The sequence below is a fragment of the Rhinoraja longicauda genome, chromosome 5 (genome assembly GCF_053455715.1).
Source record: "Rhinoraja longicauda isolate Sanriku21f chromosome 5, sRhiLon1.1, whole genome shotgun sequence".
Lineage (NCBI taxonomy): Eukaryota > Metazoa > Chordata > Chondrichthyes > Rajiformes > Arhynchobatidae > Rhinoraja > Rhinoraja longicauda.
In genome coordinates this window covers 64,741,192-64,766,774 of record NC_135957.1, presented here as the reverse complement: position 1 = coordinate 64,766,774, position 25,583 = coordinate 64,741,192, and the positions used below count along the sequence as shown (strand labels likewise).

The 25,583-nt window shown below is 42.0% G+C and overlaps 1 protein-coding gene across 2 annotated transcripts in view; it reads right to left on the bottom strand.

Moving 5' to 3' along the window:
- LOC144594034 (PC3-like endoprotease variant B) overlaps positions 1-25,583 on the bottom strand; it is a 1,240,467-nt gene that overhangs the window by 909,722 nt on the left and 305,162 nt on the right. For both annotated transcript variants that reach the window (XM_078400201.1, XM_078400200.1), the window contains one exon: positions 4,151-4,225. In XM_078400201.1, the coding sequence (XP_078256327.1) occupies positions 4,151-4,225 (75 nt within the window). The remainder of the gene's footprint in view (positions 1-4,150; positions 4,226-25,583) is intronic.

The window sequence follows — 25,583 nt, the reverse complement described above, 5'->3', positions numbered from 1 at the left end:
TCTCAGGTACATATTCTCTGGCAAATGCTACTTTGATTTTGTGGTGCACCACAGATTAAATGGGTCAAGTATTTCTAGTTGTGGCTTGTGAGGTTTCTACAACATGGATACAACAAGAGCCAATGTCTTGTGCCCATTCATGATGGAACATGTCTGGATCAGGGTTACTCTCACAAGCTGGAACTGTTGCCTGCAATCTCCAATCCATTGATTTGGCTTTGTGAGAGCATGCCATTTCTGAGACATGGCTCTTGTTAGCACCAAACACCTCAGCTACCTTCAATACTCTCAGTCTGAAGATGGGTCGGACGTCACCCATTCCTTCTCTCCGGAGATGCTGCCTGTCCCGCTGAGTTAATCTGGCATTTTGTGTCTATCTTCGGTGTAAACCAGCATCTGCAATTGCTTCCAAGACAGCTACCTTCAACTTCTCTTTCCTTTTCCAAATAATTTTGAGCTATAAACATGACCATTGAAAATTCCAATGCAGTTCTTTGTTTCGAAACAGGAACTGCAGATGCTGGTTGATACCAAAGAGGGACACAATGTGCTAGAGTAACTCAGGCAGGATCTCTGGAGAAAAAGGATGGGTGACGTTTTGGGTCAGAACCCTTCTTCAGACTGTGTCCTGACCCGAAACACACCCATCCTTTTTCTCCAGAGAAGCTGCATGATCCGTTGAGTTACTCCAGCACTTTGTATAGTTACAAAGTATTCCAAAACAATTTTGTTATGCAAAGAACTGAAGGAACTAAACAACGTTGCAACAAATACATTATATATAAGCAGTGCCCATTTAAGTTTAAAGGGATATGGACCAAAAGTGGGCATATGGGACTAGCTTTGATGGGGCATCTTGGTTGGCATGATCGAGTTGGGCCAAAGGGCCTGCTTCTGTGCTGCATGACTCTGTGAGTAACTGTTGCCACAGAGCTCTGGTAGAGAAGCTGGGTGTAAATAATTGCTCCTTCTGGCTCAGGATCAGTTTACATAGGACTGCATGAAATCAGGGGAATCTAATGTACTGATCGAAATTTCATGCAAGACCTCCAAAAATATTTAAAATATTTATTATTATTGAAGTAGGTTTCTGAACCTGTTCCATTGCCCAAGTGCCTCTGGTGAATTAATCCTGCACACCTTCTAAAACAGTAAAAGGCAGATTTAATTACAGTATTATGTGTGATCAGAGTGGATAAAAGTACAAAATATAACTGCCCAGAAATTTATTTTTAAAATGCTATACACATTATACATTAAGTTTTCACTCTGTCTCTAAATCTCTTCCACTTTATCCTTCCAAGCCAGTCCCTAGTGCAAGGATGAGTGATTACACTGAAGTTTTGAGAAGTGGAAAGTGCCTTTGTGTGTTCTTTCAAAACCTGGTGGCCATTACCCTTGCACTCCCCCTGCAACAGACACTCACATACACATAAATACTGTCTTGTCCAGGCACATTTCTTGAGCCACCCTTCCTCCAATGCCTCCACATAGATCTCCGCAGTCTCCCTACAACTCTCCATACAAGTCTCCCTCCATAACTGGGTTCCCTCAGCCTCACTCCCTCTCAGCTCTTTGGCTCTTCAGTCGTCTGCTTCTCCATTTGTTCATTTTCCCTTCCTTTCCCCCCTCAATCAATTCCCCCTCAAACACCTCACCATGCCCTCCCCCCATTGGCTCCCTTTCTCCCTGCCCACCTGCTGCCCGATAAAAGGAATTTAAGTTCAGTGCGAGCCAAAGAGAGAGACGATCCTGCAATGTCCAAGGCCATGTATGATCTCCTCAAAGCTATCGGCGATATCAAGAGAGACTACCAAAACCATCTGCAGGCTCAATTGTGGGAGGCCCTGAGTACCATCATGAGCTTGAAGCGAGTGTTAGAGGCGATCTCTGGCAACAACACCTCTCTACCAGATATCATTAATGACTTTTATTCTAATTTTGAACAGGCAAACAATACACTCCCCCACACATCTCGGTGGCAGAAGTCTACTTTTGCAAGGGTAAACTCTCGGAAAACAAATGGTGTCCCTGGATGGCTTCTAAAATTGTGCACCAAATAACTGGCCACAGTTTTCACCGACGTCTTTAAATTCTCACTTTGACAGTCTTCTGCCCCTAACTGTTTCAAGGAAACATCCATCATTCCAGTCCCCAAGAAAAGTAACGTGGCCTGTCTCAATGACTACCACCCCGTATCTGCTCCAGCATCAGCCACAATTGTGCTTTGAAAGACTGGAAATGGTCCACAATTGTGCCAGTCTTATGGACAATCTGGACCACTTGCCATTCACATGCAGGAAAGAGAGGTCGATGGAAGACACCATCTCTCCTGCACAACATTCAGCCCTGGGTTACCTTGACAATAAGGACACCGATGTCAGGATGTTATTCATTGACTATGGCTCAGCCTTCAACACCATAATCTCGAATAAGCTCATTCCTAAATTTCTGGACCTTGGCCTTGGAGCCTCCTTCTGCAACTGGCTTCTAGATTTCTTGACCGTCGGACTTTAGTCAATTAGCATTTGTCATAACATTTCTTCGACCCTGACCCTCATCAATGGTGCCCCTCAGAGCTGTGTACCTAATGTCATGCTGCCAGGACACCAATTTAGCAAGACACTCGAGTCGGATCTTGGCCTAAAGGAAGTGAGGGGGTGAATGCAATCTTGTCCTTATCAATGAAGTTGCTGTAGAGATAGGCACTAGCTTTAAGTTCCAAGGCATCCATATCGTCAACAATCTAACTCGATCCCTTCACACTGCAGTGATCAAGAAAACCCATCGGCATATTCACTTACTTGGGCATCTGCGAAGATCCAGCATGTCCACAAGGATTCTCTGAACACCGAAGATAGACACAAAATGCTGGAGTAACTCAGCGGTGTTCTCTTGAACACCTACAGATGCACAATTGAAAACGTTCTGGCAGAATGCACCTCAGTCTGGTATGACAATTACTGTGCTCTTGACTGCCTGAGATACAACACAGCAGGTGACAACTGCGGAAACTATTCTAAAAGAGAACTTCGTACATAAAGATGGCTTGATTGTAACGCCATTTGGCATGCTGGCAAACCACTGGCAGATCAGTCAGGCCTATGTCAGATGATGAAACAGAAGACTGTTGAGGAAATCAAAAGGATGAAGTAAACTACGCACACATGGTCACAACAATATTGACGGGTGCTCAGTTCAATCCTTGTGAAGACAAAGTATTGTTTGGGGTAGCAAAAGATCGATATCTGGATAATATAATCAGGATCTGTTTGTTATGAATTATAAAAGATGGCTATTCAGTTCTGGGTTAGAGATCTACTGAGATATACTGAGGCTCCATGGGGATGAATACTTTTTACTTTAATTTGGAGATACACTGTGGAAACAGGCCCTTCGGCCCACTGAGTATGCGCTGATCAGCGATCCCCGCGCATTAACACACTAGGAACAATTTACAATTAAACCAAGCCAAAGAGCCTACAAAACTGTATGTCTTTGGAGTGTGGGAGGAAACTGGATATCCTGAAGAAAACCCACGTAAGTCACAGGGAAGAACGTACAGACAGCACCCGTAGTCAGGATTGAACCCAGGTCTCTGGCGCTGTAAGGCAGCAACTCTGCCGCTGCATTATGCCTTGCCGCTATGCGGGAGACAAGGGTCTTGAGGGTTGAGGGAGACAAAGGTCCTGTATGATTAGGAAATGTGGGAGAAAAGGTTCCCAAAGACTTAGGACCAGGACAGTAGGTGGAGGTCTTGTGGGTTTAGGAACTGGATGGAACATAGAGCCTCAGAGTGCTGATTTATTGCTATTCAATGCATTTTGCAATTGTGACCAGAATCAATCTGGAGACAATCGTATCTAGATCCGTACAGAACAAAGTTTTCTAGATGAGGATACATCCAAAGTGGACATATTTTCCACTGCTTCAAAAACAGTAGGAGAGTCATTCTAACGCCAACTATTTACAAGTCGGGGAAATTTAGAAACATTCATAGTCTACAGTGGGCTTGACAACCAGTTAAGCCATGGGTGCGGCTCAACCAGTTTTTACAACTGTTACATAGCATGGGTGCAATCTTGTGCTGCATCTCACTATTCAGGATCAGGACTGCTTCAAGTCTGGGAAGGACAGAGTTTATACTTACCCTGCAAGTCAGCAGGATGATTGCCTCCATCAGCAGGTTTTGGGACAACAAATCTATATTGCAGATGATGAAAATCTGAAATGAAAACAAAAACAATGATAATTCTCTGCGGGTCAGGCTGAGTGAAATAGAATTAATTCAGAAATATTCCTTTGAACGAAACAGGTTTTTCAATGTGTTGTCTGCTTATCTTCTTGAGTACACAGGTATTTCCAGAGTTGGAGTAAAAATCCTCAGACCTTAACCCGAACACATAGAAGTACCATTTTGAACATTTCCGCTCCTGAACCGATAGTGATTGTCTGAAGAAGGGTCTCGACCCGAAACGTCACCCATTCCTTCCATACCAGAGATGCTGCCTATCCCGCTGAGTTATTCCAGCATTTTGTGTCTATCTGTAGAAACTGTTTACCAGAATGATGCCTGGATTAGAGGTTCTTAGCTACAAGGGAATGTTGGACAAACTTGGATTGTTTTCTCTGGAATGCCAGAGGTTGAAGGGAGAGATGACAGAAGTATCGAAAATTATGGAAGACATAGATAGGATGGACAGTCAGAACCTTTTCCCCAGGGTGAAAATATCAAAGACTAGAGAGTATAACCTTTAAGATGAGAGGGGTAAAGGGGTAAGAAGAAAAGGGTGTTGACTGGCAGGTTGTGGAGGTCAAAGCAGGAATGAATCGGGCAGGGAAGGACGCAAAATGTTAGGGTGTCTCTGTGGGTCAGGCGGTATCCCTGGAGTGATGTGGATGTTGTGAATCTTCTTTGGAATCTGGCAGCGCAGACGATAAATAGAAGGAGCATGCAGTTTAAAATACATGATTAGGTAAGATTTCTTTCCTTAACATGGTGAGAGCATAGAAAATTCCTTTTCTCAGTAATTAAATCTAAATCCCCATAAACGGAATTGTAAAATAAATTTGTATCTTTGCACTCAAGTACAATTTTGGTTGGGATATTTAAAGAAAGACAGGCTTGGTTGCACAAGCAGATGCTTTGCTGTTATTAACACGGAATCTGAACATTAAATATGTAAATCCACAATATCCCATAATTGCAGTTTAAAAGGTGAATAAATCATGTTATCTAAAAGATCCAGTACAATTCTGTTCTTCTTTGGACAGAATTTTAAAGGAAATTGTCTTCTGCAATGATATCATTTATATTTTTGTAAAATAAAACATTTAGTGGAAACAAAGCATCTTCGGCACCATCTCAGAAGCAAATGGCATCAATTAAAAGTCTGGTCAGGGACAAAGACCAATGGAGAACCAAAGTGGTAAAACGCTGGTCCTCGTCAACAATTACCTACAAACAAATGTTGAATGGCTAATCGGTTCATCCATTGTGCTAAACATATATGTTTCAATGTTCGGTAAGCTTGATACGCACTTACTGCCAACGAGTGCCTGCACAATATAATATTTTACCACACAATGTCAATGCTGTAAACCAATGTCATTGTGGAGCACAATTGCAATTAACAGGCCAAATCATGCAGATTAATAACTGGCAGTTCCAGAGGGAACCACCAGCTGTCAGCTATTCATGGCTCAGCACCAGATGCGCATTGGAAGGTGAAAATCTGAGACAAGCTTGAGGTCAGATGCCCATGATCCTTCTTCCTGGACTTTCACTGGGGATCGAGGATGACTTGCTTCCACTCTGATATTGTGGTCAGTGATGATGGTATTGTGGGAATCCAGACTACTCTGAAGAAGGGTCTCGACCCAAAACGTCACCCATTCCTTCTCTCCAAAGATGATGCTGCTTGTCCTGCTGAGTTACTCCGGCTTTTGCGTCCATCTTCAGAGTAAACCAGCATCTGCAGTTCCTTCCTACTCTACTCAACAGAAGGTTAGAAGGTCACCTGTAAAGCAGGTGCGTGGGTAGTTTGAGTAATGGTGTAGATAGACAGCAGATGTTTGGAGAAATAGGATGGGTGACATTTTGGGTCGGGCTGAAGATAGGAAATGTGGAAATGTGGGGGGACGGGTGAAAGAGCTGGAGGCGAGAAAAGACCATGACAAGGGCCAGCTACATATTATCTCAGGCAAGGTGGTGGCCTTAGTGGCCCAATCGTTGCCTCGGGAGGGTGTGATCTGAAGAATGAAACAATATGAAGAACTGTGGAACTGGTTAAATGACTTGGGAGGAGAAAGGTGGCAAGGGAAGGGGGGGGGGGGGGGAATAATCTTGTACTGGGGAGGCCAACAAGTTCAAGGCAGACCAAAGTGTGACTTTCACCAAGTTGGTGATCTTCCAGCAACACCTGATAAATGTTGTACTCCTTTCACTACTTAAACTATTGTGCCTCAATTTTATGGTCTCGTGATTCTCAATATTCATCCTCCACTTTGAGCAGTCATGGGTCAGGGATTCCCAGGGGTTGCAGGGGAAGTTCCAATTTGGCAATGAGGCTTTGGCAATATCATTGAATGTTTTTCTCTATTTATCTGATAAACTGATCTTCTGAATGAGATGAATAAAGTGCCTGTTTTGGGAGTCGTGTCAGGAATGCAAATAACACAATATGCCCAATGGAACCAACTGAATGCAATTACAGTTTTGATACTGGGAATGTTGGCCTGGGAGAAGATACTAACAGTGAATTCATGTTCACAAATGAAAGGAGCAAAATTAGGCCATTTGGCCCATCAAGTCTATTTTGACATTCAACCATGGCTGATCTATCTTTCCCTCTCAACCCCATTCTCTTGCCTTCTCCCAATAACATAGAAACATGGAGGCAGGAGTAGGCCATTTGGCCCTTCGAGCCAGCATTGTGATCATGGTTGATCATAGAGACATAAATATGCAGGGAATTGAAGTGATATTGATTACGTGCAGGCGGATATGAGTTGATCTTGCATCACGTTGTGGGCCGAAGGGTTTGGGCCTGTGCAGTACTGTTGGATGTTGTAAGTTCTATGAGTCTGTGAAGGCTCTCAGTGTGTGCAAGTTCAGGCATTACCTGCAGATTGCCGCTCAGCTACTGAGGGAGGGGTCACCTTGGGGAGAGTGCAATCACCAGAGAGTGAATAAATCTTTGCTCGACACAAAGATTAAATGAAATTTTGGGGAAAAAAGATTGAATTTAGTTCCCCTGACAGTGCCTGTTGACCATAAATGTCATCTCTTCATTCAAATTTGCACGTGCCACTTCTAATTAATTTCAACGTAGCAAATGGAGGGCTGTGAGGTGGAAACCCTAACCCAAAATAGTGTCTCTGCTGAACTCAGCATTAAACCAAGATGACTCTCTGAAGCCAATCTGGTTGCCCTTCGCATGACCTCTCAGCTCCATGCTCGGGAGGATATTATGCCATTATAGAGTCATACAGTGTGGAAGCAGGCCCTTCGGCCCAACTTGCCCACATCGTCCAACATGCCCCATCTACACTTGTCCCACCTGCCTGTGTTCAGACCATAACCCTACAAACCTATTTGATCCATGGACCTGTCTAAATACTTATTAAGCGTTGTGATAGTCTCAACTACCTCCTCCGGCAGCTCATTTCATACACCCACCACCCTTTGTGTAAGATAGTTACCACTCAGGTTCCTATTAAATCATTCCCCCCTCACCTTAAACCCATGCCCTCTGGTTCTTGATTCCCCTACTCTGGGCAAAATACTCCATGCATTTACCCGATCTATTCAAATTAACATTTGGCAAAGATATTTGAGCCTTGGAAATCTAATATTTTCAATACCATTAATACATATCATTACAAAAATGGTTTCTTATCTCCTACTCTTTAAAGACAATTCTACAAAATGCAATGGCCAATGTACTCAATGTACAGATCATAGAATCCTTTGGAGGGTTAGAAGCTGTAAAGTAGAGTGGATCACATTATGAAATCTCAACCATGGACAGTCTACAGGTATTTAATTACAGCAGTAAATTTATGAAACCCTTTACACTCAGTTAACTCTACCAGTACATTATTTATATTGAGTATTGTATGGTTATGTTTCTGCATGCCAATTTGTATTTGAAAACAGAACAGAAATATAATTTGACAGTACTCCAGTATTAATGCCCCAAGGCTAAACCACTTTTTCACACTCTTCAAAGTACCTGTGATAAAACATGCATAAAAAGTACACTCATTTTTATCTAATGAATGTTGAACTCATGAGTGAGTGATGAAGATCTTTCTCAGGTGCGAAATAAATATTCCATTTCATTTTTAGTGACTGAACATTGTATTTGGACTGTGTTCTACATATTCAGTATGCCTTAAAATATTTATAAATCATTTCCATCATTGCATGTGCAGCATGTTCTTACTCCCTGTAAAATCACACCCATCACTTCTCTTTCACTCATCCACTGTTTCTAAGATTGAAGTAGTGACTACATACTTCAATGGGTCTCTAAGGGACATTCTGAGGTCATAAATGTCACAGTACAAATACTAATCTTTTTTTCTGTTAAATCTAAAATACCTGGCAGTGGGGACTGAAATTTGGGGCCCTATTATGTGTGGAAATGGTGGCAGCAGAGTGCACACAAATTAGACTTGGCTTCAGAGGCACAGAGATGCTCTCCTTTCCCTTCAGGACCGACTAAAGACAAGTTCCAACCCCACTTAAAGGGTTTATTCTTCTCCTTTGGCCATATGTTTGAGTCTTTTGCACAGAACAGGGGAATCGAGAAACAGAGGACAGAGGTTTAGGGTGCGGGGGAAAGATTTAATAGGAACCCGAGGGGTAACTTTTTTCAACACAGAGGGTGTTGGGGGTGTGTGGAACGACCTGCTGGAGGAGGTAGTTGAGGCAGGTACTATCGCAACATTTAAGAAACATTCAGACAGGTACGTGGATAGGACAGGTTTAGAGGGATATGGGCCAAACGCAGGTACGTAGGAGTAGTATAGATGGGGCATGTTGGTCGACGTGGGCAAGTTGGTCTGAAGGACCTGTTTCCATGCTGAATGACTATGAATATGACTCTATAACTACATTGCTGCCCAACTGTGGCAGTACACAGTAAGCCATTAAAATCTTATCAATGTCCCAGTATCAGAAAAATGTTTGCAAGTATCAATGAGGTTATATGGTGAACAAGCCACATGTATCTGCCACCTATAAAATTGTACGGTTAACATGGCAATGGACAACAATTGAGTCGGGTTAGACACAAAACGCTGGAGTAATACTATTTATATTGTGACATTTCTGACCTTGGGATGTCCCTAAGAGAGCCATTGTAGTATAACTGAAGTGTAGTCACTATTTCAATGTTAAAAACAGTAGATAGATGAAAGAAAAGTGGTAGGTATGATTTTACAGGAAGTAAGAACTTGCTATCCATTCAATGATAGAAATAATGTATCAATATTTAAAGGCACACTGAAGATGTGACACATATGTAAAACGTTGTCCAGCAGCATCCCTGAAAAACATGGATTGATTTAGACTTTAGAGATACAGCGCAGAAACAGGCCCTTCAGCCCACAGAGTCCGTGCCGACCAGCGATCACCCTATAAACCAGCACGATCCCACACACTAGGGACAATTTACAATTTTACCGAACCCAATTGACCTTCAAATCCGCATGTCTTTGGAGTGTAAAAGGGAACCGGAGGACCTGTAGAAACCCCCATGCGGTCACGGGGAGAGCATACAAACTCCGTAAAGAAAGCACCCGTAGTCCGGATGGAACCTGGGTCTCTGGCGCCTTAAGGCAGTAACTCTACCAGATGGGTCCTGACCCAAAATGTCACCTGTCCATGTTCTACCTGACCTTCTGATTTACTCGAGCATTTTGTGTCTTTCCTTGGTAAACCAGCATCTGCAGTTCCTTGTTTCTACAACTAACTCAGGTTAATGATTGGGCAGCTATTCTGACATGTGCTTACCCATTTTCCATCAAGTAAGATGGTTAAAATCTTCCCTCCAGTGTATCTGTCATTATAAGTTCTGTCTTGGATCATCTATTAATTAAATTCCCGAACCACGAACAATTAAATTAATGTCGCACAATTTTGTTCTAAACTGATTAGATTCCAATAGAGAGTTTATTCTTACATATAACTCTGCAACCTCTCTCTATAACAATTGGAATTTATATAGCATCTTTAACATGGTTATGATATAAATGATCTGATGAAGAGTGTCTTAATCAAATTATTGAAATTGCACCATCGCCATCAGGGACTGAATGTAATGGAAAAAACAATGAGGAACCTCCCCGAACCCAAGCCGATAGCAAATCTTCCAAAAAGGCCGACAGTTCGCAGGCCCAGTGTTTGTAGAGCACGACCCTGTGCATAGACTGAACCTGAAGTCCTGCCTGAGGCTTTTCCTCAAATCAACCATGGCAGCAGCATATTGGACTGTGGCAGCTTTTGTTTAGGACAGTCTCAATCTAGTACGTTCTTGAAAGGGTAGTTACAAGGTTCTATCCAGCACGGTCTGGCAATTTCAAGCTAATGTAACTCGGTGATTGTTACATAATTCAGTTGCAAAAAAAAATTACTTCCTCCACTATTTATTTTAGTGCACATTCTTGCTTCAAAGACAAACAAATAATATACAGAACAGAATAATTACTTTTAAGAATCTATCCTTTGTCTTCTAATTGTCGCTGGTATTAAGGTTATTGTGACTGTCTCAGTTAAACATTCCCAAATATATATATATATATTTAAACCAAACAATGCATTGTGCAATTATATTTCTGGTACTGGGAAGTTCATTACCTTCTACGAACTACGTTGAATATCTCCTTAAAACGTCACAAATGTGATTTTAAATGCAATTTAAGTGCAATAGTTGCTTTTTTGTTTGTTGTCTGATGGATTCCATTGTAACCAATATCTTCACCAATCCCCAAATAAATCTCCAGCCACTTTAGCTTCGAACTCCAAATCACAGAAACTGACTCTGCATTTTGACTGAAATTATTTCTTTTTTGAAAATAATATGCATTGATTTTTTGTTGATATACCTATGAAAGCTCCTGTTTAAAAGCCATCTCCATCGACTCCAGCAGCTTGTCAAGCGTTTCATGCTTTATTTAAAATGGTTTTGTTTTGCACAAAAAATGTGTCAGCTTCGATTCTGATCCTTTTTATTCCCCATTTAAATTCAGCTTTCAGCCTACTCTGTGTCATTTGGCTTTGGCTCTGAGCATTCCTCCCCCACCCCCCCACCCCCCACCACCACTCCCATGCTCTGTATTTAACTTCTTGCATCTTTCAGCCAGTAACAAAGGTCTCCTATGCTGTCAAGACTGCTGCTCCCGAGGTAATGAATTACATTTTCAGACCAACTGTCTGGCGGAAGCAGGACAAGAGGGAGTTGAAAGTGCAATGTTTGAAACTTTGCTCCATTGCCTCAGCAAAACATGAGGAGCAAAACACAGGTTTGGGCAGCACAGTGGTGCAGCTGGTAGTGCCACTGCCTCGCTGCTCCAGAGACTCGGATGTACTCCTGACCTTGGCCGCTGTCTGTGTAGTGTTTGCACGTTCTCCCTGTGACCAAGTGGGTTTCCTCCGAGTGCTCTGGTTTCCAACCACATCCAAAAGATGTGTGAGTTTGGAGGTTAATTGGCCACTCGGGAGTATAGGGAGTGTGGAGGGAATGAATGAGAAAGTGCCTCATTTTTGTGGCACAAATTCAGGTACACATCAGGCTTTCCATAACATTGGGGGTACTTCCTCCATTAGAGCATCAATGGAGAGACCAGCCGAATCAAAAACACCACGGATTAATTCACTGACAGAATAGCCTATTCAGCCTCAAATGGTTGCTTAAGGGAAAAGTGATGCACAAAGTGGTTGTGCAAACAAATCATCATTCTTTATATTTGAATGAGCAGAAGATTGTCAGTTATCCCCATTGCTAACAAATACTTTAAAAAGTGTCCTCTTAACCTGAAAAATTGTTAATCAGCGAACACCAAAACACACGGCCCACAGATAATGCATCAGATTGCTGCTGCTCTGGAAAAACATATTAGACTTTGGACTTTAGAGATCCAGCTTGGAAACTGGCCCTTCAGCCCAATGAGTCTGTGCTGACCAGCGATCAGCCCGTACACCAGCATTATCCTGCACACTAGGAATAATTTACAATTTACAGAAGTCAATTAACCCTCAAAATTGCACGTCATTGGAGTGTGGGAGGAAAACGGAGCACGCGGAGCAAACCCATACGGTCAAGAGAGAACAAACAATCTTCGTACAGACAGCAACCACAGTCAGGATCGAACCTGGGTCTCTGGTGCTGCAAGGCAGCAACTTTCCCGCTGTGCTACCGTGCCACCCACAGTGTCTGTCACCTTTCTTTTTTTTAAGTTTAGGACATATGGGCATTGCTGAAAAGAAAAGCATTTATTGCTTAACTCTAATTGTCTTTGAGGAAGCGATGATTAGTTCTTTTCTTAAAAACTGCCACTGTCTTTCCGGTGAAGGTGCTCCCACAGTGCGGTAATGAGTTCCGGCATTTTAGCCTCACAAAATGGGGAAAGACTTTGGGTGCTAAGGAATCTCCAAGTGGCATTCTCTCTTAACTTGGGAATATGATGGCCAAGAGACAATACAACTTGGAGAGTCCTGGGCACCCAAAATTTTGCCTGTTTTGATTATAGAGGTTGCAGATTAGATATTTTTCACTTACATTTGACCTCCCAGAGTGTAAGAAAATAACTGCAGATGCTGGTACAAATCGAAGGTATTTATTCACAAAATGCTGGAGTAACTCAGTAGGTCAGGCAGCATCTCAGGAGAGAAGGAATGGGTGACGTTTCGGGTCGAGACCTTTCAGACTGATGTCAGTGGGGCAGGACAAAGGAAGGATATAGGTGGAGACAGGTAGAGGGAGAACTGGGAAGGGGGAGGAGAAGAGAGGGACAGAGGAACTATCTAAAGTTGGAGAAGTCAATGTTCATACCGCTGGGCTGCAAGCTGCCCAAGGGAAATATGAGGTGCTGTTCCTCCAATTTCCGGTGGGCCTCACTATGGCACTGGAGGAGGCCCATGACAGAAAGGTCAGACTGGGAATGGGAGGGGGAGTTGAAGTGCTCAGCCACCGGGAGATCAGGTTAGTTAAGGCGGACTGAGCGAAGGTGTTGAGCGAATCGATCGCCGAGCCTGCGTTTGGTTTCGCCGATGTAAATAAGTTGACATCGAGAGCAGTGGATACAATAGATGAGGTTGGAGGAGGTGCAGGTGAACCTCTGTCTCACCTGGAAAGACTGTTTGGGTCATTGGATGGAGTTGAGGGGGGAGGTAAAGGGACAGGTGTTGCATCTCCTGCGGTTGCAGGGGAAAGTGCCCGGGGATGGGGTGGTTTGGGTAGGAAGGGACGAGTGGACCAGGGAGTTATGGAGGGAACGGTCTCTGCGGAATGCAGAAAGGGGAGGGGATGGGAAGATGTGGCCAGTAGTGGGGTCCCATTGGAGGTGACGGAAACATTAGAGGATGATTTGTTGGATACGCTGGCTGATGGGGTAGAAGGTGAGAATGAGGGGGATTCTGTCCTTGTTACAAATGGAGGGAGGGGGAGCAAGAGCGGAGCTGCGGGATATAGAAGAGGCCCTAGTGAGAGCCTCATCTATAATGGAAGATTATAGTGTATAATCTTCCATATATCCCAGAGTGTAGCACTTTACACGCTCAGATTAAACTCCATTTGCTATTTCAGCGCTGATTTATATCCCGCCGTATACTTTTGTCGCCTTCCTCAAAGTCCACAACGCCAACAATCTTGGTATCATCTATAAACTTACTAACCAACTTATCCCCGTTTACGTCCAAGTTATTTATTTAAATATATATGTATGTGTATGTATATGTATATGTATGTGTATATATATATATATATATATATATATGTATGTATATATATGTATGTATATACATATATATGTGTGTGTGTATGTTTATATATATATATATATATATATATATATATATATATATATATATATATAATATATCACAAACAACAGAGGTCCCAGCACAGATTCCGGTGGAACTCCACAGGTCACATACCTCCAGCCTGAATATTGCCCTTCCACCATCTGTCATCTAACACAAAGCCAGTTCTGTATTCATACGACCAGGTCATTGTTAATTCCTTGCATCTTAATCTTCTACATCAGCCTGCCAAGGAGGATTTTATGAATTAAATGCCTCACTAAAATCCATGTAGACATTACTACTGCAGATGGTCTGCAGCTCCTTTAAAGGTGGCCAAATCTTTTCTGAGTCTTTCTCATTTCTTGTCGGGGCCCTTCAGAATAATTGTAGTTAGCGGATGGAAAGATTGATAAGTCAGATGGAGGTTGGGCAAAGCCTGGTAAGTGATAGGTGGGGGGTGAGTGTCTGAGTACGCTAGCTGTAAACATTTTAATGTCGAGAAAATTGCATTAATTTAACAACGTTATTTGAAGCCTGCAATGTTCTCCAGAATTAGCAGGTTGATTTTTGCTCTGCTTTTAACATGGGCAAATCATGCATTGCAATTTGTGTACTCAGAAGGAATAGCAAAGACCTGTAGAACCATGCAATACATCTTCAATGTAGACAGCTAAGATCAATTGAAAAATAAGATGAGATGAACTGCATTGTCAAGATGTTAGCAAAGGGAAAGTGTAATAAGCTATTTAATGCAGAATTGATATATGTGCTTATGGTTGTGTAGAGATTGGAATGCTTGACATAACTAAGTACAATCATTAGAAAATCCTCAATAGTTTACTACAGTATGTTTTGCAGTGTGATTTATTATATATTCTGTAATAAGATCAAAAAAGTTGGGATTCTTTGATGTCTTGCTGGAATGAGAATGCAGGATGTGATAATCTGTTGGGATTTATGCAACATAAGTTTCTCTTCAAGCAAGGGTTGTGATGAGAATCACTTAAGCAAAATAGTTTGTACATTTTCATACAAGGGAAAATAAGATGGCTCGAAGGGCTGAATGGCCTACTCCTGCACCTATTGTCTATTGTCTATTGTCTAAGATATAATTCTCTAATAAGAACCAGCGAGGAACCAGGTTTCCTATGTAATACATTTTACACAAATTGTTCCATTGCTTAAATTTGTAAACACACATCCGTGATAATAGATAATAAACAAAAATTCAATGAATTTCATTTATTGGCGCAGTGGTAGAGCTGCTACCTCACTGCACCAGAGATCCGGGTTCACACATTTGTAAATCATCATTAGCATACTTGTAGAGTAGGAGACATGGTTAGACTGTTCAAAAGTAAAAGACACCAATCATTGTGTTTAGTTAACAACATTGATTCTACTCATTACTTGAGACAAATACAAGAAACAAGAGTGAAAAACAACTTTACCAAAGACTGTCTGTCATAGGAGGTGGAATAAATAAATTGCCTTGGGATAACCAAGGGCAGCCCAAAGGCACAGCTGTAGAGTTGCAGCCTCACAGCGCCAGAGACCCAGGTTCGATCCTGACCTCGGATGCTGTCCATGCAGTGTGTCTGCATGGGTTGTCTCTTGGTGCTCCAGTTTCCTCCCACATTCCAACGACGTGCAGATTTGTAGGTTAATTGGCTTTTATTAATTGCCCCTTGTGTGTAGGACATGAAAGTGGGATATAGAACTAGTGTACGGGTGATCGATAGTTAGCGCGGACTTGGTGTGCGAAGGGCCTGTTACCACCTTGCATCTCTAAAACTAAAACCATCAAAGTCCCTATGTCAAACTACAAGATAGCTTCCGGCTGCTCACTCCGGATGTACTACGTCCCTATCAGAAGTAGCTGATCCATTAAAGGATCTGTAGTTGAGTAGTGAGACATTGTTCTCGTGAGACAAAGTTTGAACAAGGTTCCTCCTACTTCAGAGATCTATTCCTCTCATGATTTTATACACCTCCATAGATGACAAAGGAAATAAGGTACATTCACTGGAAGATAACTGAAATTCTTAATGTTCTCCTACAAGTTTCAAACTTTAGTTTGGGTTTTAAAAGCCCCATAACAAAATATAATACCGAGCAATTGTAGTTGTCATTAGCAGATGGCATGCAATAGAATAAAATAGGGCATCCTAGGTCAATGACTCTTCAGACACTGGATCACGTTTATGAATAGGGATGGAGCTACTGCAACCTGTATTTACTTTGATGCACCATAAAGTGATCAGGATTCCGAAGAGAAGGTTGTATTGAACTATTTGCTCATCAGACCGTAACCTGTTCACAGCAGAGAAAATGAGCTCTGGTCTCTCAATGGGATTCACATAAGTAGAAACTAATTTTCAAGGCTGAGTCTATAATGAAATATAGTTTCAGGAACACGTCATATCTTTTATATGTATTAAAGAACATAGTTAACTTTATAGCTGTTAGAACATAAAAGGACAGTATGAAGCAGGAACAGAAGTAGGATATTTAGACCCCCCCCCCCCCCACCGAGCCTGCACTGCCATTCAGTAGGATCATAGCTGGTCCAACACTCTAAAGTCCACTTTCCTCCCTTTCCCTCAATAAGATCTCCTCTTATTCTTCAAATGTTCAATGAGTAGAATCCCAAACTGTTTAGCCTTTCCTTGCACAACAATCCTTCCACAATCAGGATCATCATCTAAACCTTGTCTGAACCAGCACTAATCCATTTCCTTAAGAGGGGAAGCAAAATTGTTTGCAGTACCCTCAATGTCGTCTCACAACTTACAGTGCTCCCTTATCACTCGTGCATCTGCAGCCAAATTATGCTCTGACTCGACAAGTTTGCAGATGCCATCGCTGTGAGAGACCAGATCATGAACAATGGTGAGACAGAGTACAGGAAGGGGACAGGGAGCGAAGTAACATGGTGTTAATTCATGTTATTCTCCGTGAAAGTCAGCACAATGAAGGAGCTAGTCATCCACTTCCAGACATGGGGTGGAGGACGCCCCAATCAGCATCAATGGCACCGAAGTGGAGATGGTCGAGAGTATCAGGTTTCTGATGTTGGTAAATATCACCAACTATTTGTCCTTGTCCAACCACATTGATTCGATGGCCTGATTCTATGGTCTATTTTCTACGAACACCTCATCAGGAGACTAAGGAATTTGGCATATCTCCAATGATTCTGACCAATTTCTAGAGATACTTTGGAGAAACCATCCTATTGGACCATAAGAAACTGGAGAGAGTTATGGATGCAGCCTAGTCTAGTTCCCATCAATTTAGTTCCCATTAAATCTGAATTTCAAAATCAGAACACAACGTTCGACTCTTATCCTGTGCCACATTTAACCACATAAAATCTCCACAGCCTTCCAGCCTCATTGCATGGCCTCTAAATTCTCAGGGCTGAGCTGACAGAGAGATAACAACATGGAAGACACTACCCCTCCTGTCACCATCGCACCTCAATACCCCGACAACCCACCTCCCTCCCACTATCAATACCTCAGGGCGGCATGGTGGCGCAGTGGTAGCATTGCTGCCTTACAGTGCCAGAGACCCGGGTTCGATCCTGACTACGGGTGCCATCATAAAGAGTTTTTATGTTCACCCCAGGACCTGCGGGGGTTTATTCTAGGATCTCCGGTTTCCTCCCACACTCCAAAGATGTACGTTTGTAGGCTGATTGGTTAGGTAAAATTGTAAATTATCCCTAGTGCGTGTAGCATAGTGTTAGTGTGTGGGTTCATTGGTCAGTACGGACTCGGTGGGCTGAAGGGCCTGTTTCAGCGCTGAATCACGAAACTAAACTAAATGTCCTATGTACTAACATCCATTATACTCCCATGCTGAAGGCCCGTTCTAATAACCACAGAAACTATTTGTATATCTGAGGTAACCTCAGCATCTTCCAGAGCGCAATAGTGCCCATCAAGACTTAGTTTGGTCCAGCCATCTTTTAGATGATGCAGCACTCTGCTACTCACACAAGGAATACCTGAGCAAAACATATGTTTACCAAAAGTTTCTGCTCCTGCAGAATGCATTCTGATTGAAGAGTTATTCCACTAATGTATATTGTAGCATACAACACATTGGTGCATGAGCAATGAGCAAAACCCCTTGCAGTTTTCCAAAAATAAACTCTAAGAAAAATGGTCAAAGCTGCTGTTAATTTTGTCGTGACTTCAAAGAGTGCCTTAGTGATGAAAGTGAATTGCAGATTTGACCAAAGCAAAGTCCATCCTCATGGAATAGGCAACAAGATCTATGGACTTACTACTAAGTCTCGACCCGAAACGTCACCCATTCCTTTTCTCCCGAGATGCTGCCTGACCCGCTGAATTACTCCAGCATTTTGTGTCTACCTTCGATTTAAACCAGCATCTGCAGTTTTTGTTTTCTACTATTTAGGTTTCATCTCCTCTGAAGTCGATAGCAGCCTGTTGAAGCCCTTTTCATTTAAACCCTGGTTTTAAAATCTGGTCTGGTTGAATTTTTTCTGCACTATAAGAGCTCCTGCATCTAAGCCCAGTGTCTAGAACCGTAAGGGGTGAGTGGGTCGAACCACTCACGGGGAACCAGTGTGCACGGCCTGGTCAAGGGATCAGAGCAAGGCACGGGGACCTTAGGTTGTAAAGCGCTTTGTGCATGTGTTAAGGCGCTATATAAAATAAATATATTATTATTATTATTATTATATGACTCAAAGTGTAATGTCGATGCATCATGTAAAATTCTTCTGAGAAAGGAAGAGAAAGGGTCCAACAACTGACTAATAGCTAAATTGAGTATATATACACATACACACATATATGTACACACACACATATATGTACAACTTTGGAATGTTGGAGGAAATCGAAGCACCCAGTGAAAACCTACGCGGTCACAGGAAGAAAGGACAAACTCCGTACATACAGCACCCGTAGCCAGAATCGAACCCAGGACTCTGGCGCTGTAAGGCAGCAAATCTACCACTGCGCCACTGTGCCGAACCCAACTGAGCCTGTCAAGTCTCTCCTTAGACCTCAAGCCCTTAATTCCCGGCAACAGACTACACAATGAAGAACTGTCTAGGAAGATCGAATGAGCTAACATTTAGCTAACATTTAGATGAGCACTTTAACCACCATGGCATTAAAGACTTTGGGCCTTGTTCTGAAAGATGGCCAACGTTGACATTGTGGATGAAAGGCCATGTTTCCAAGACATTTGCATGTAGCCTTTGCTTATCCTGTCAATGGAGTTGCAAAATTTAATGCAGGCAGAATTTATGGCACTTCTCCAATGCTTTGAATTCTCCAATGCTTTGTCCATGTTTTCCGAAGTGTACCCAAGGACAAAGATCATGGATACCGACAAAACCAGGAGGTTGGTATGGGATTGAAGTTGCGCAGGTCAGATGACCATAAATGTTAATTCTGAATCTCTTTCCACAGATGCCACATTTAAGTGTTTCCAACATTTTCTGTTTTATTTCAGATTTTTATTTTTTAAGTGGTCATATGTTTTTCAGTATAAATATGTCTCATTTGAATCAAATGTTACCACTGATCTACAATGATCAGGAATCCAGGATAGATACGAAGTTAGTAACAATTTTTGTTGCTTAAAGGAGAAGTATGAAATGCAAAGGCCCAGCACCTCCAAGCAACTCTCACTTCTTCTCTCACATACTCAAAACTTCGATTGGAACCAGAAACATTGCTGCAGAAGCTGAGACCATAATTTTTCCATCAAAGCGAGATTCAGAGACAAAGGTTAAAGGACAGCAATCGGCACCATAAAGATACGAGCTGAACCAATATCTTGAACAGTAGTTGTAATTCAGATTTAATGTAAATTTTGCTTTATCATATCATATCATATATATACAGCCGGAAACAGGCCTTTTCGGCCCTCCAAGTCCGTGCCGCCCAGCGATCCCCGTACATTAACACTATCCTACACCCACTAGGGACAATTTTTACATTTACCCAGCCAATTAACCTACATACCCGTACGTCTTTGGAGTGTGGGAGGAAACCGAAGATCTCGGAGAAAACCCACGCAGGTCACGGGGAGAACGTACAAACTCCTTGCAGTGCAGCACCCGTAGTCAGGATCGAACCTGAGTCTCCGGCGCTGCATTCGCTGTAAAGTAGCAACTCTACCGCTGCGCTACCGTGCTACCTCAGATCGTTTAAAGTGTTATATATTGCTCTTCATTCGTGAATCGCAAAAAATGATACGATAAAAGGTGCACTGGCCGCAGCATTTACATTACTTAAAACAAAAATATTGCACATTCCATTCCAAAAATAACAACGTGAAATAATGCCCAAAGATACATTTTGTAATACTACAGGCTATATTTTACCATTAAAAGTCTTTAAAAGTTATTGAGATTAGTATGTTATTATGTTGCTCTAGTTAAGCCTTCCCCAATAGCCATTAGATCTGGATCATTTAATGTCTTAACACCGGATTACACAAATCTATGTTATCACCTTTTATTTGTTCTTATCTTATCTGTTACTTCTACCCCAGCTCCCACCAACGCTGCACAGTAATTTCCTCCTCTTTTGTGGAGAGCAGATTAGATTTTTATTCAGTTCTTCAATCATGCCCTTGTCTCAACAATAAAATTCTTCTTTTAATAACCCTATGCCTTTGACTATTTCTTACCTTTTATATGTAGATTAAAAAAGATTGTATTCTTTGTTATGTTATTTGTTGATCTCCTCATATATTCCTTTCCCCTCATTTCCTTTTACAACCTGCCCTATGCTATATATATATATATAATCTGAACTCCCTCAGTCAAAGATCTGCCATTTCTAACTTAGTTTCCTCAAGCAGTCCTTTTTACACTTAATTATTGATTAAAACTTTTTTTTTCAAATTTGACATGGTATTTTTTTGTTTTTCCATTATTCTTTTCCATAACTGTATTCAGATTAATATTCTTGTGATCGCTATTACCCATATGCTCTCCTACTACAACATACTTCAATGGGCCTACTGCATAAGTTCATAAGTTCATGCGATAGGAGCAGAATTAGGCCATTCAGTCCGTCAAGTATACTCTGGCATTCAATCATGGCTGATCTATCTTTCCCTCTCAACCCCATTCTTCTGCCTTCTCCCTGTAGCCCCTGGCGCTGGTACTAATCAAGAATCTATCTACAATGCATTCAGAAAGTATTCAGACCCCTTCACTTTTTCCACATTTTGTTACGTTACAGCCTTATTTTAAAATGGATTACATTCATTTGTTTTATCATCAATCTACACACAATACCCCATAATAAAAAAGTGAAAACAGGTGTTTTGCAAAGTAATTAAAAATAAATAACTGAAATATCACATTTACAAAAGTATTCAGACCCTTTACTCAGTACTTTGTTGAGGCACCTTTGGCAGCGATTACAGCCTCAAGTCTTCTTTGGTATGACGTTACAAGCTTGGCACACATGTATTTGGGTAATTTCTCCCATTCTTCTCTGCAGATCCTCTCAAGCTCTGTCAGGTTGGATGGGGAGCGTCGATGCACAGCTATTTTCAGGTCCCTCCAGAGATGTTCGATCGGGTTCAAGTCCGGGCTCTGGCTCAAGGACATTCACAGACTTGTCACGAAGCCACTCCTGCGTTGTCTTGGCTGTGTGCTTAGGGTCGTTGTCCTGTTGGAAGGTGAACCTCTACCTCAGTCTGAGGTCCAGAACACTCTGGACCAGGTTTTCATCAAGGATCTCTCTGTACTTTGCTCCGTTCATCTTTCTCTCGATCCTGATTCCTGCTGCTGAAAAACATTCCCACAGCATGAAGCTGCCACCACCATGCTTCACCGCAGGTATGGTATTGGCCAGGTGATGAGCGGTGCTGCTTGGCATTCAGGCCAAAGAGTTCAATCTTGGTTTCATCAGACCAGAGTATCTTGTTTCTTATGGTCTGAGAGTCCTTTAGGTGCCTTTTGGCAAACTCCAAGTGGGCTGTCATGTGCCTTTTACTGAGGAGTGGCTTCCGTCTGGCCACTCTACCATAATGGTCTGATTGATGGAGTGCTGCAGATATAGTTGTCCTTCTTGAAGGTTCTCCTATCTTCACAGAGGAACTCTGGAGCTCTGTCAGAGTGACCATTGGGTTCTTGGTCACCTCCCTGACCAAGGCCCTTCTCCCCCGATTGCTCAGTTTGGCCTGGCGGCCAGCTCTATGAAGATTCCTGGTGGTTTCAAAATTCTTCCATTTAAGAATGACGGAGGGCCACTGTGCTCTTCGGGACCTGCAATGCTGCAGAAATTGTTTTATACCCTTCCCCAGATCTGTGTCTCGACACAATCCTGTCTCAGAGGTCTACAGACAATTCCTTCATCTTCATGGCTGGGTTTTTACTCTGACATGCACTGTCAATTGTGGGACCTTATATAGACAAGTGTATGCCTTTCCAAATCATGTCCAATCAATTTAATTTACCACTGGTGGACTCCAATCAAGTTGTAGAAACATTTCAAGGATAATCAATGGAAACAGGATGAACATAAGCTCAATTTTGAGTGTCATAGCAAAGGGTCTGAATACTTATGTAAATGTGATATTTCAGTTATTTCTTTTTAATTACAATGCAAAAATTTCTAAACACATGTTTTAGCTTTTTTATTATGGGGTATTGTGAGTAGATTGATGATTTCAAAAAAACAGAATTTAATCCATTTTAAAATAAGGCTGTAACGTAGCAAAATGTGGAAAAAGTGAAGGGGTCTGAATACTTTCTGAATGCACTGTGTCTCTGCCTTAACAATAGCCATTGACTTGGCTTCCACATTCTTTTGTGGCAATGAATTCCACAATCAAAATTAGATTCAACACCGCTTCATTTATCCACCTCGCCCAATCTGTATTGGGGTGATTAAAATTCCCAATGGCAATGGTTATATTTTCCTGTAATTTTTCCCCCTATTAGCCTACTCAGTGTATAGAAATCTACTGTATAAACTACACATGTATGGTGGTACTGCAGTTAAATTAGCAGATTAACAACCAGTCTGGGCCATTGATCCAGAAAGTCAAATCCCACTGTGGCAACTGGAGATTTTAACTTCAATAAATCTGCATTTTTTAAAAGAAGGTGGTTTCAGTAACAGCAACTGTACAACTGGCAGTTTATCATTAAACACATTATGACTCACTTATATCCTTCAGAGCGAGGAAGTTACCATCTTTACCTTGTCTAGCTTAAATGTGCTTGAAGATCCATCAAAATGAATTCACTTTGAACTGCCTCCTCTGTTCAGGGGCAATAAGTGATAGGCAATCACTTTAAAAAGGACACAAAATGCTGTCACCCACTCAGTGGGTCAGGCAGCATCTCTGGAGAACATGGATATAATCATAAAGTCATACAGCATGGAAACAGGTTCTTTGGCCCAACATGCCCACACTGACCAACATGTCCCATCTACACTAGTCCCACTTGCCTGCGTTTGGCCCATATCCCTCTAAACCTGACCTATCTACTGTATGTACCTGCATAAATAAATGTTGATATCTCATCATGTTGAGATAGTCCCACGGGGAACGGTTCTCTCTCCCTTCCTGTTCACCATCTACACCTCGGACTTCAGATATAATTTGGACTCCTGCCACCTGCTGATGTTTTCAGAATGACTCTGCAATTGTGGGCTGCATCAGTGAGGGAGGGAAGCTGAATACAGAGGTGTAGTCAACGACCTTGTTGAGTGGTGTGGGCTGAATCACCTGCAGCTCAACACCGTCAAGACTAAGGAGTTAATGGTGGAACTTGGGAGGAGCGGAACACCCCTGTCTCCATCAATGGTGTGGATGTGCAGTTTACCAGGGAGTACAAATACCTTGGAGTGTTCCTGTTCAGTAAACTGGACTGGTCCAGGAACGCTGAGGCCCTGTACAAGAAGGGACAGAGCTGGCTGTACTTTTTAAGAAGGCTCCGCTCCTTCAACGTCTGCAGTAAGATGCTGCAGATGTTCTACCAATCGGTGGTAGCCAGTGCCATCTGCATTGCTGTCATGTGCTGGGCAGCAGGGCGAAGGCTGCGGACGTCAATAGGATTAACAAGCTCATCAGGAAGGATGGCTCCATCCTGGGGGCAGAGTTGGATTTATGGGAGGTTGTCTTGGAGGGGAGGACGCTCCTCAAGCTGCAGAGCATCCTAGACAATGCAGCTCACCCCCTCCATGACACACTGGTCAACCTGAGGAGTACCTTCAGCAACAGACTGGTTCTACCAAGATGTAGGAGGGAACGCCACAGGAGATCCTTCTTCCCTGTGGCTATCAAACTTCACAACTCCTCCCCCTTCTGTTGTGGGGTAAACTGACTCCCCTCCCCAATCTTTGCATCCCCATACCTTTCCACTCATTACTTTAATTTCATGTTTCATGTATTTTGTGTTTATGACTGTTGGCAGATCAATTTCCCTCCAGGGATAAATAAAGTTCTATCGTATCATATCGTAGTACCTGCCTGAACTATCTCTTCCGGCATCTCAGCGAAGTTTAAGGTTGGGACCGTTCCTCAGATTCATATTCTCGGGGATGCTGTCTGCCCACCGAGTTACTGATAGCACACTGTGTCTTTTTTAAAATAAACAAGCATCTGCAGTTTCTTGTGGCTAATTGCATATGGTGTTGGCATCCAGTGAATGAATAAATTAAAAGACATTCCCCACCACTGGGATATCTTCTTTCCTTTTGCTCAGTTTAACTCTCCCACTTGACTTTTCACCTTTTCTTTTCCCACTGAACACAATGCATGTGGTAAAATGTAGTTCCCATGCTTGCCCATGTTTTAGCCCACTAGAAATACATATTTCAACCCAATGGCATCTGCCACCTAATTTACCATCACAGGGATATAGATTTCTGTATCAAAACTGGCGTAGATGAAGTGTTAAATGACATATTACGCAGCAGGTAACTTGGCAATTTTAAAGTGTACACTCAGAAAATATCTTGGGAAAAATATCCATCAATTCTTTCCTTAAGTTTACCATGGACTGTAAGCCGCATTATTTAAGTAAAAACAGGTCACTAAATTAGTTATAAGTATAGAATTTATGTCTAAATACTCCCAAAGTATTGTGGCAACTTTCTGCAAGAGGCAAGAGAAGTTCAATATTAAGCATGAAGCAAAATAGACTTTTTTTAAAATTCCTTAAACTATAATTAATTAATATGGACTATAATGTCCATATTCTAGTCCCCTGAGCTCCCCAAACAGTTTGATACCGTATTATTCTAATAATAATAATTATGATTATTATTCTAATAATAATTATTATAATTATTATTCTAATAATAATTATTATAATTATTATTCTAATAATAATAATTATTATTATTATAAAAACAACTGGCAAAGCGAAGCCTAATAATAATTATTATTAGGCTTTGCTTTGCCAGTTATCTTTATACACCAATTAGTTGTTCATCACATCAGAATGTATGGATTCACAAAGGTGCAGAACGGATAAGAATGGAAATGTCCTTCCTTAGAGCCACCTGGCATTTTACAGCCT